At 36.7% G+C, this 11,138-nt stretch overlaps 1 protein-coding gene and 1 pseudogene across 1 annotated transcript in view; one reads left to right on the forward strand and one right to left on the reverse strand.

Moving 5' to 3' along the window:
- Positions 1–11,138, reverse strand: part of SETD2 (SET domain containing 2) — a 151,723-nt gene that overhangs the window by 62,985 nt on the left and 77,600 nt on the right. Inside the window, 3 exon segments of the mRNA XM_023515926.1 lie at positions 4,641–5,303; positions 6,543–6,662; positions 7,914–8,048. Coding sequence (XP_023371694.1) covers positions 4,641–5,303; positions 6,543–6,662; positions 7,914–8,048 — 918 coding nt within the window.
- Positions 8,675–8,770, forward strand: LOC111726843 (annotated as a pseudogene).

An 11,138-nucleotide genomic window follows, 5' to 3' on the forward strand; every position in this document is an offset into this window, starting at 1 on the left:
GCTACTTGTGAGGCTAAGGCAAGAGAATCACTTAAGCCCAGGAGTTTGAGGTTGCTGTGAGCTGTGATGCCACAGCACTCTACCAAGGGCTACAGCTTGAGACTCTGTCTCAAAAAAACAAAAACAAAACAAAAAAACCCCCCAAAAATCTAGTTTCATGAGCAGCAAAAGAAATATGATCATTATGTCTTTAGGGAAACAGAATGAAAAGCTCACCCAAGAGTAAAGTGAAAATGGCTTCATTCAAAACTAGAATGTTTAGAACAGCCAGATTCTGTACTTAATGTTTTAGAGCAGCTGTTGACAAACTTTTTCTGTAAGGGATAAGATAGTACATATTTTAGGAATTACAGGCCAGTCTCTTGTCTACCACTGTAGTGCAAAAACAGCCATGGCATAATATACAAATAAATGAGCATGGCTGTATTTCAAAAAAACTTTATAAAAACAGGTAGTGGGGCAGATTTGGTCAACCCCTGACCTAGATGAAAGAACTTATTTAATCACAAAATCGACCACTAATAAAGTTTTAGACCATTTTTACCTTTTACCAAACGAAACACTCATTAAAAAAATTTCAAACTTGGTGCCCATAGCACAGTGGTTACAGTGCCAGCCATGTACACCAAGGATGGCAGGTTTGAACCTGGCCCAGGCCAGCTAAACAACGGCAACAAAAAAATAGCTGGGTGTTATGACGGGCACCTGTGGCCCAAGCTAATTGGGAGCCTGAGGCAAGAGAATTGTTTAAACCCAAGAGTTTGACGTTGCTGTGAGCTGTGACACCACAGCACTCTGAGGGTGACACAGTGAGACTATCTCAAAAAAAAAAAAAAAAAAAAAGAAGAAAAATATTTCACTGTAGGAATATGAAAATGGTACTTGCTGGTGGTAATTCCAAAAATTTTTAAAGGATCATGTTGATCCTCATGTATTCAGGATAATCTCTTACTCTACTAAGAATTTAAAATTTTTAACAATTCCAGCACACATAATTTCATTTTCAAATGTTGTACAGCTGATTCCACATATAGTATTAGTGATAGAGTGAAATTCTAAACAGTGACTCAAAACTTTTTAGTTTGGGCAACTCACAAGTTATGTTGTAACTTTTCTGAAGAAAATTTAATACTTAGCTTTCTGGGCAAATACTATACTTGTTGAATTAAAAAGATAATGCCTTGAGATAAGGATGAAATAAGAGAAGAATAAAGAGGATTCATTAAGAAGAGTTCAACTCATCACCTGTAGGGAATTTTGTCCCCAAATCATCTAAATCCAGATGCAAATTCAACTACCTACATTTTACTTTAAGGAGAGATGAACATCCTGTAATCTAAATGTTTATAGGAGCAGCTCTGGAATCACTAACCATTACAATCCTTTGGTGTTAAAGTGCAATTCAAACCAAGTTCACAGGGACCTTACCTCCTCTTCTCATGATCCAAATGAAGATAATTCCATTCAATTAGTTACCACTCATAACAAACTGTTCTACCTGTGTATTCTAGGGTATATTTTCAGCATGAGGGGTGATGTACAATAATTTCTTTTGCAAACAGAAATATATGTACATGTCCCTGCTGAAAATACAGCCCAGTAAATTTGCACATGAAAATGAATACATGCTCATAAGTGGCAAAGTGCTAGGTATGTTTCTGGTTGAGGTCTACTTTAGTAGTCAAAATGTGTAAGCCTTGTGGAGTCAAGGCAGTAGTCCTGTGTATATAGGTATATAAAAAGTAGCTCACTTAATCCTTTCTCGCCAGGAGTAGGGATTTTCCCGGAACGACATCCATTGTCGGCAATGGACGCACCAAAATAACGCCGGCGCCAGTGAGTTAACCACCTCTGTCCTCTTTTCACCTATTATATTTTTCATGCATCATCCAACTTCCCAACCATCTTCCTGTTTCTTCACAGAATGCACGCTAGGTTCTTGTTTTTCTTCAGCACGAAGTTGGAAATGGAGTTGAGAAAAGGAGACACATGGTCAGCTGGTGATGTTAACAAGCTCCTTGCTGCCCTGAGAAGCTAGATGGAAATGGTTCAAGTTACAAGGGGGATCATCATCAGATCTGGGAGGACAAAGAGTAATTCATGAAGCTTCATTCCCTTCCCTCCCACCCTCTTTCATTTACTAATGATTCCTACAGACTGCCTTCACAGCAAAACCAAGATTAATGAATCTGAAGCAAAACCCTATGAGTTCTTCACTCCATCCAGAGTGTAGAAAAGCCAAGTGAAATAGATGTTCATCTATGTTATGGTGGCCCCAAGAAGATCAGGGAGGCTTAGGATGGAATGGCTAAAATAACCACAATTTTGTATCAATTCTTTTTAGTATGATCTTGATCAGCAGCTAACACAGTGCTTGGCAATAGGTGCTCAAAAAAGGCTGGCTGAATAAGACATTTTCCTTTCAGCTAGTGTCTACTTGAACACAGGTGGAAGTCAGACAGAAGTAGTTAACTCTCTCAATGCCGGGATAGTATGGATATTTAATAATTACTTCGGGTCAATGAATTCCTCTAAAACATGTTCAAATTATGGGTTCCTGATTTCAGACATCTTGTTAATGTTATCAGAAGTATTTTGTTACCTTTTCTTTTCTTTTAAAGGACAACCATAATCAGAGTTTTGAAATCAGAGCCATAGTAAATGTTAATTAGAATGACAGATGAATTAAGAACTCCAGCACCAATGTATAACAAAACATCACACTTCACAGTTAAGACATTTCTCAGTAATGCAATTCTAGATGGGTAATGATTCCAGAGCAAACTAAGGTTTGAAGAAGAGAAAATTTTATTTAATAGCTGCCTTGATGCTAACAATCAGGAAAAATCCAAAGTATGAAGGATAAGAAGAATATATTTTAAGTACAAATAAAATTTTAAACCTCAAGTCAAGAGGATCATCAAGCTACACAGTATTATAAAACTGCTTTGATCTGTCAGATAGGCATGGGAAGGATGAAAAGAAGGGGAAGAAATAATTTTGTAGGATTTAAAAATGTATGTTTAGAGTGTGAGTTTAAATAACCAGTTATATCAAATTGGGTTAAGTATATCTTAGAGAGTAATTCATACCACTACACAATTACAGAAACAATTATAGCAAAAAAAAAAATATTTACTTTATCTAGATTTTAAGAAAAGACAGGTCTATGATGATGATATCTCAGCAATTTTTAAAAATTAAATCAACCAGAGACTTCTCAGGCAAAAGTGAACTGGTTCTACAACCCAACAATGATTATAAAAGCCTTTTCTATGTCCACTTATGTAGTTATCGCCACCTCCATCTTGCTTACTGAGCTACGGTCATAGTACAACCTCTACCAACAGCCTCCAAACAGATTTCTTTTAGGGACTCCTGTGCTGTTGCAAAGCAGGCTTTAAATAAAGCCTCTACTAGGTAACCACCTCTTTCAACTAACTACAATTCAGATTCCTGTAGTTCACATGTTGTATCATAGACTTACTATGAACCTTTCCTTTCATATTTACAAAAGGTCTGATTCCCTAAGACTTAATAAGGCTGACTTTATGCTGAATTAAAAGTGATAAAAGAGTAACATGCGTAAGAGCTAAAATGGGTAAACAAGAGCTAAAACTACACCATACTTAAGGGTCTCGACACAGCAAATTAGGAAGCACAGTGCACAACCAACCAACTAGTCATTTTGCTCAGTTCAAGGCCAGTTCCACTGGGTCAAATCAAAAGACCTAATGCGGTAGGCGTTTAGTTATAATTGGGAGCAAGAAGGAATAAGGTGTTCATCTCGCTACAAATAATGTGGATTGCTGGTTTATCCGTTGCTTTACCTTTGGCAAAAGAAAAAAGGAACAGAAAAACAAAAGCTAGAATATAACCTGTTCCCACAGAGTCCTCAAGACCTAGGTCCAAAGTTAGATCACTTACAATCAAAATGTACCATGCCTCTCCTAGGTTCATCCTGTTACTCATTCTTTGTTAGCCAAGACCCAGCCTGAGTTTTTGGCAAAGCAAGCCTTGTACATCTTGGTACATTCTTTAACAAGAAGATTATTTATTAGGTGTAAGTGTCCCAGAGCTTTCTATTTTACCTCTTTTGTCTAGGCAAATAGGCATTTAAAAGCAGACCTATTTCAGAAACAATAATGAAAATGAATACCAAAGAGATCCATAAAGTTGTTTTTCTAAAATAAAAATTTATGTCCAATCATTTTTGATTAGTTGCAAAATTATCTTGATTTCCCAATTTTTAATTTATTTTCCGTTAATCTAACAATTTATTTCCAACTAATTTAAACATTAATTTTTTTCATTACCAATAAAACCATAAGTTTGTTACTCAAGATTTTTCTTTTTTACTAAAAAGATTTTTGTCTCTACTATGAACAGCACTTAAATGACTGAACTCACTATTGTGATATACTGTCTAAATGAGAAGAAAAGGGACATTTCTTTATTAGTCTGGCTAATACAACTCTTGCCAGCGTTTAAGGATGTTTCAGACACTTATCAATAGCTGACAGTAAAAGACATTTTTTCATAAATATGCATAGCTAAGAAAGTACTTAATTTGACTTAGGTTTTATGGAATTCTAAGGCTGAGTAATTCATGTTATAGTCCACAAAGAAGATTTTCATACCTTTAGGTCTTTCCAACTGTCCAGGAGCTTGGTGGCCAAATCACTTATATCTACTGTTTTATCTGGTTGTTCTTGGCTCCTCTCACTCTCCACATCAGACACACCCTCCTCTTCATCTTGGGATGGTGTTTCCTCAGCAATAGGTTCATCTAGTTTTGCACCATTGCTCTCTTTGAGCTCTATTTCAGTATCAGCTTCTGGTTCAGATACAGGTAGCTTACTAGCCTCCATGGTGATTTCATTATCAATTTTTGATTCAGGCAGCTGTTGTAGGAGTAGCTGTTGTGACTCCAACTCTTCCTCTTCTTCTACAGGGACATTTTCTAACTGATCAAGGTCTTCTTTGCCATCCTTGCCTTCTAATTCACTGGTTGCGTCAGAGATTGCACTGTCCATGCTATTTTCACTTATAATTTTAAGTCTGCGAAATATGAGTTTCTTGGGAGTGTCTGTGTCAGCGTCTGTGCTTAGCTTGGTTGAAGGATCAGGTGTATTGAGTGGTGTGTGAGCACGTGATGTATTTTCACTAGAATATCCATCTCCTTCACTCAACTGAGGGACAGCAGTCTTGGTCTGGGACCAGCGTTGAATAATTGGAAGTACTTTGCTCTCCTCCAACATATTTTTAGTAGGAATAGGCAAATGTTCCAAAGTCTTTATAATCTGATTAAATATAATTTTAAAAAACTCACATTACTTTGTACAAAAATCACTGGATGGGACTCAAATTATTTCTACAGAAATAGTACAGTTTTGCTAATGTCTTATTAAATTAAGACCTAAATTCCTATAAACACAAATGTATTTATATTGTTTTTTTTGGTCAGCAAGAATAAAATATGGAGCAGGTGACTACTCATACATCAAATAAGATTGATTAATATTCTCTACCAGTAGTTTCCAAACCTGGGTGGCTTTTTATTTTAGACAGAATCACATTTCGTCACCCTCAGTAGAGTGCTGTGGTGCCATAGCTCATAGCAACCTCAAACTCTTAGGCTCAGGCGATTCTCTTATCTCAGCCTCCCAAGCAGGTGGGACTATAGGGATCGCCTTACCTCAGGTTTTTTTTTCCTTTCCTATTTTTAGTAGAGATGGGTCTCCCTCTTGCTCAGGCTGGTCTTTAACTCCTGAACTCAGTCAATCCACCAGCCTCAGCCTCCCAGAGTGCTAGTATCACAAGCCTAAACCACTGCGCCCAATTTTAAACCACTGAGAGTAATTTCATCCCAAGTTATCCCCAATGTAGTTCTACAGAAACCCGTAGGCTTTCTTGATTTCTTACTATCAAATCTGGGAGAATGAGGATAGAGGCAAGGATGTGTGCTTACTTTTCGTTTTTAAGGTACTTTATTAAATATAAGACTTTGAGATTATACTAGAAAATGTAATTTTTAAAAAAAAAACTACATATCAAATTAGAAAATATTGTTAATTTCATAAAAGGTATAAACATTATAACTCTACTAACAAGGCTCCCAATGAACCTTTACTTAGGTCTTTTAAAACACACTTATTTGCTCCTCAAAATGCTTCTCTTGTCAGCAAGAATTCAGATCTTCAGCAACTCTTTAGAACTCCAGAATTAAATATTTATATAATTTCACATCTTACAACTATGCTTTACACAAAAAACTAGATATTTCACTTAACTATGTTATAATTATTCTATATTTCCTGTAGTTCCAAGCTACATAGTAACAACCTTAAAGAGAGAAAATCATGGGACAAACTACTATTAAGTTATAGTTACAGGAATGATATTAGGATAAAATTATTTAATTATTTAATACCAGTGGTTAATACAGTACTAAATTTGTAATCACTAGTATTATCACATACCCAAAATCTAAGCAAGCAATTTAATGGTTGTAATAAGGGAGCTAAATGTGAACAACTGACCTCTTCCTGAAGCTTTTGGTTACTTTCCTGGCCATCACTTAGCTCTGCCATCCATATCCACAACAAAGACAGCCCATGACGCTCTAGAAAGGACTTCAGGCAGGATTGTGAGTGTGTGTTCTTTCATGGGGGAAGGGAGACAGAATGCAGGCAATACCAGAGGGTTAAAGAGAGCCCATGTAGAGTTACACATTACAAATTATAAAGAGTTTGCTTATATTCACAAAAGACCTAGAAACTCTATTAGTATTAAACCAAATAAAATTGTACAACAAATGTAGTAATAGGTTACAATTTTTTCTAATACATGAAATATACCCAGTCAACCTGGATTTTACTAAAGTAGAAAATTATATAAATATTAACAGGTCATTTATAAGGAAACTTAATTCTAAAGAAGAAAAAAACTTGCATCTACCATTTTATCTTAAAAGCTAAAACTGTAAGAGTTGGTCTTTATTTTATTATTATTATTTTTTAGAGACATAGCCTCAAGCTGTTGCCCTAGATAGAGTGCTGTGGCATTACAGCTCACAGCAACCTCCAACTCCTGGGCTTAAGCAATTCTCGTGCCACAGCCTCCCAAGTAGCTGGGACTGCAGGCATCTGCCAGAACACCTGGCCATTTTTTGGTTGTAGTTGTCACATCTTAAAACTATGGGTTGCTATCTGGCAAGCCCAGGCTGGATTCGAACACGTCAGCTCTGGTATATGTGGCTGGCGCCTTAGCCACTTGAGCTACAGGCACTGAGCCAAGAGTTATTCTTTTTTTTTTTTTGCAGTTTTTGGCCGGGTCTGGGTTTGAACCCACCATCTCTGGCATATGGGGCTGGCGCCCTACTCCTTTGAGCCACAGGTGCCGCCTTCCAAGAGTTAGTCTTTAAATCACTCTTTTTTCTTTCTCTTCTTCAGATGGTTGTTCAAAAGACCTTTTCTTTTTGTAGATTTTTAAAAAATCATTTATTTTTTGTTATCCAAATCTTGTGGCATACTTAATAAATGGGTGTAAATGAGATAAATGTTAAAACTGCTTGCTTTGATACCATGTAGTAAATGGTTTTGGCACGCTAATAATCACAGAGGAAAAAACTATACCAAGTATCATGAATTATTACACTAAAAAAATGCCACCATGTTCTTTGATTAGAGAATGTAAACCAGGTCTTTTAATAGATTAGATGATACTGACTCTTCAGCTATTTTTAGAGGACAGAATAAGCTTTCAAAGACATATAGAACTTGAAATACCCATTTTAAAAATAAGATCAACTTTTTATCAAAATTATTCCTTCTCTATTCACCTAGATTATAGTCTATATGTCTCACCCCAGAATCAGCAATAAAAAAATAAATTAATATTAAAATGTTCACCTGTATGAGCTTGAGACAGGTAAGCTTCTGCTCCAAAGTTTCAATTCTAACCATTAGCCGGGATAAGCTGAGCACCTGGTTTTTATCAGAGAGACCCTCACCATTTTCCATCAATGCTTCTAGCTCTCCATCCACCTGCCACAACAAAAACAAGTATCTAGTTATAAAACAAAAAACCCTACTAACTTAAGAATCAAACAACCCAAAAAGATGTACAATTTCATTAGTAATCACGAAAATGCAAATTAAGACCATAATGGAAAACCATGTACTAGACTGGGGCAGGGGAAATAGTCTCATAATTATCAAGTCTACTGTTGACAAAAGTTTAAATTGATGGGTGGCGCCTGTGGCTCTGTGAGTAGGGTGCCAGCCCCATATACAGAGAGTGGCGGGTTCAAACCCAGCCCCAGCCGAACTGCAACCAAAAAATAGCTGGGTATTGTGGCAGATGCCTGTAGTCCCCAGATACTCGGGAGGCTGAGGCAAGAGGGCAAGAGAATCGCCTGAGCCCAGGAATTAGAGGTTGCTGTGAGCTGTGTGATGCCATGGCACTCTACCAAGGGCAATAAAGTGAGACTCTGTCTCTACCAAAAAAAAAAAAAAGTATAAATTGATGTAATAAATTTGAAAAGCATTTCAGTCACTCATCAGATATATACCAAGAACTTATATTATGAGTCAAGTAAAATTCTAGGTGTTAAAGACATTATAATGAACAAAAAAAGAAGAAAGAATAAACTATACAAATCCCTTCAGAGATTCTTTTCTAATTCATGAACATGATGTTTGGGTATTTATACTATTGTGATCCGCCTGCCTCAAACACTGTTACAACATTGGCAACCTTACTAACCCTGGGGTAGGTTTATACTTTCATTAATGTTTATTGAATAGATATTATTGTATAAAAGGCATTTCCAGGGTATTAAAAAAAAAAACCTTCTAACTTATAGAAAATAAAAAGGAAAAATGCAGATACTGCAGTATAAAATTTTGTAAAAGAAATATGGAAGATGAATAACCCATAAATGATCCTTAATGTTGTATTATAATACACATACACACATATACAAATGTACGTTAATCTCAACTGTGATTTAACACAGCTTCAATAATTTGGGGAGTTCAAGTGGAGTGATCAATTGTGAAATAACTTAGGATACCCAGGGAAAGGAGGGAAAGAGAGTGAATTTGATTCTTTTCCTTTCATTAATTTACATTTACTAAAAGTATTTTATTATTTATGAGACACTGTCTTCTAAAAAGGATATGAGATAAGTAACTAAAAGTAAACATAAATGTGAGAATGATTAGGGTGTATTTAAATTATTACTTGAAAATTTATGTTTATACGTAATTCTATAGCACTCTAATAATCCTATGTTACTCTGTTAAGTAATCAGTCCAAGATATTATTTATTCTTTTTTATTCCTTTTTTTTTTTTTTTTTTTGAGACAGAGCCTCAAGCTATCCCCCTGGGTAGAGTGCCGTGGCACCACAGCTCACAGCAACCTCCAATTCCTGGGCTCAAGCAAGTCTCCTGCCTCTGCCTCCCAAGTAGCTGGGACCACAGGCGCCCCCCACAACACCCGGCTATTTTTTGGTTGCAGCCATCATTGTTGTTTGGCAGGCCTGGGATGGATTCGAACCCACCACCTTAGGTGTATGTGGCTGGCGCCTTAGCCGCTTGAGACACAGGCGCCGAGCCTCTTTTTTATTCCTTTTAACATTTTTGGCTATGAACTTTTACTAAAGGGTCTAACTGCTACTTAAAATACTTTCTGGCCAGTAATACATGATGGCCCATGCCTATAATCCTAGCACTCTGGGAGGCTGAGAGAGGTGAATTGTTTGAGCGCAGATTTCAAGACCAACCTGAGCAAGAGCAAGACCCCATCTCTAGTAAAAATAGAAAAAACTAGCTGGGCATGGTGGTGCATGCCTATAGTTCCAGCTACTCAAGAATCTGAGGCAAGGGAATTGCTCAAGCCCCAGAATTTGAGGTTGCTGTAAGCTATGGTTCCACAGCACTCTACCCAGGGAAATAGAGCGAGACTCTGTCTCAAGAAAAAAAAAATACTCCCTGATAAAATATAGCATACAAAAAAGAATATCAACAGGCTTGGGACCCGAAGCTCAGTGGCTAGGGAGCTAGCCACATATGTCAGAGCTGGCGGGTTTAAACCCAGCCTGGGCCTGCCAAACAACACTGACAACTATACCCCCAAAATAGCTGAGTGTTGTGGCAGGCATCTGTAGTCCCAGGTACTTGGGAGGCTAAGACAAAAGAATCGCTCAAGCCCAAGAGTTTGAGGCTGCTGTGAGTTGTGATGCCATAGCACTCTATCAACAGCGACATAGTGAGACTCTGTCTCAAAAAAAAGAGAGAAAAAAAGAGTATCAACAATTAGTAAATAAATACATTTCATAAAGAAATATATGAGCAACACCATGTAACCATCACCCAGGCAAATCAAAAAATAATACTAGAATTCCTAATACCTGTGTACTTCTCCCTAGTTATAATATCTACCACAAGTTATTTGAGCCTGTGCTCTAGAGATAACTTATCCTAACTATTTAGGAAGTAATTCTCTAATTTTCTTTATAGGTTTACTATATACATGTAACTAAATATTACACTTTAATTTTGTCTATTTATCTTTATATAAATGAAATTTACTGAACAAAATCCATTACACTTCTTTCATCCAACCTTACATTTTAAAAGTCATCCATTTTTTGCATATAGCCAAAGTTCATTTTCATGACTATATTTCTCTCATTATATGATTATAATTTAACCATTCTAATGTCAAATTAGTTGTTTCTACTTTTGCTAATATATTAAGCAATGCTACTATGACTCCTGATGCACTGTTAGAACTAGTTTCTCTCTGGTCATAGACCCAAGAGTACAATTGCTGGCTTATACGTATAAGTACATTCACCTTTCATAAATAATACCAAAATGTTTTCAGAAGTGGCTGTATCTGTTTACACCCCCACTGGCAGTGTATAAGATCTCCTACTGTTCCTATGTTACCATGGGACCTAATTGTTATCAATCTGGTGAGTGCGTAAATGACATCCAGTAGATCAAATATGAAATATCCAATGCCGAATCAAAAGTTCAGTGTATTATATCTCAAAGAAAAAGCAGTATACGGTGGCACCTGTGGTTCAGTGAGTAGGGCACTAGCCCCACATACCGAGGGTCG

This window comes from Otolemur garnettii, unplaced genomic scaffold (assembly GCF_000181295.1).
Source record: "Otolemur garnettii isolate 467f Iridium unplaced genomic scaffold, OtoGar3 scaffold00082, whole genome shotgun sequence".
NCBI classification, from domain to species: Eukaryota; Metazoa; Chordata; class Mammalia; order Primates; family Galagidae; genus Otolemur; species Otolemur garnettii.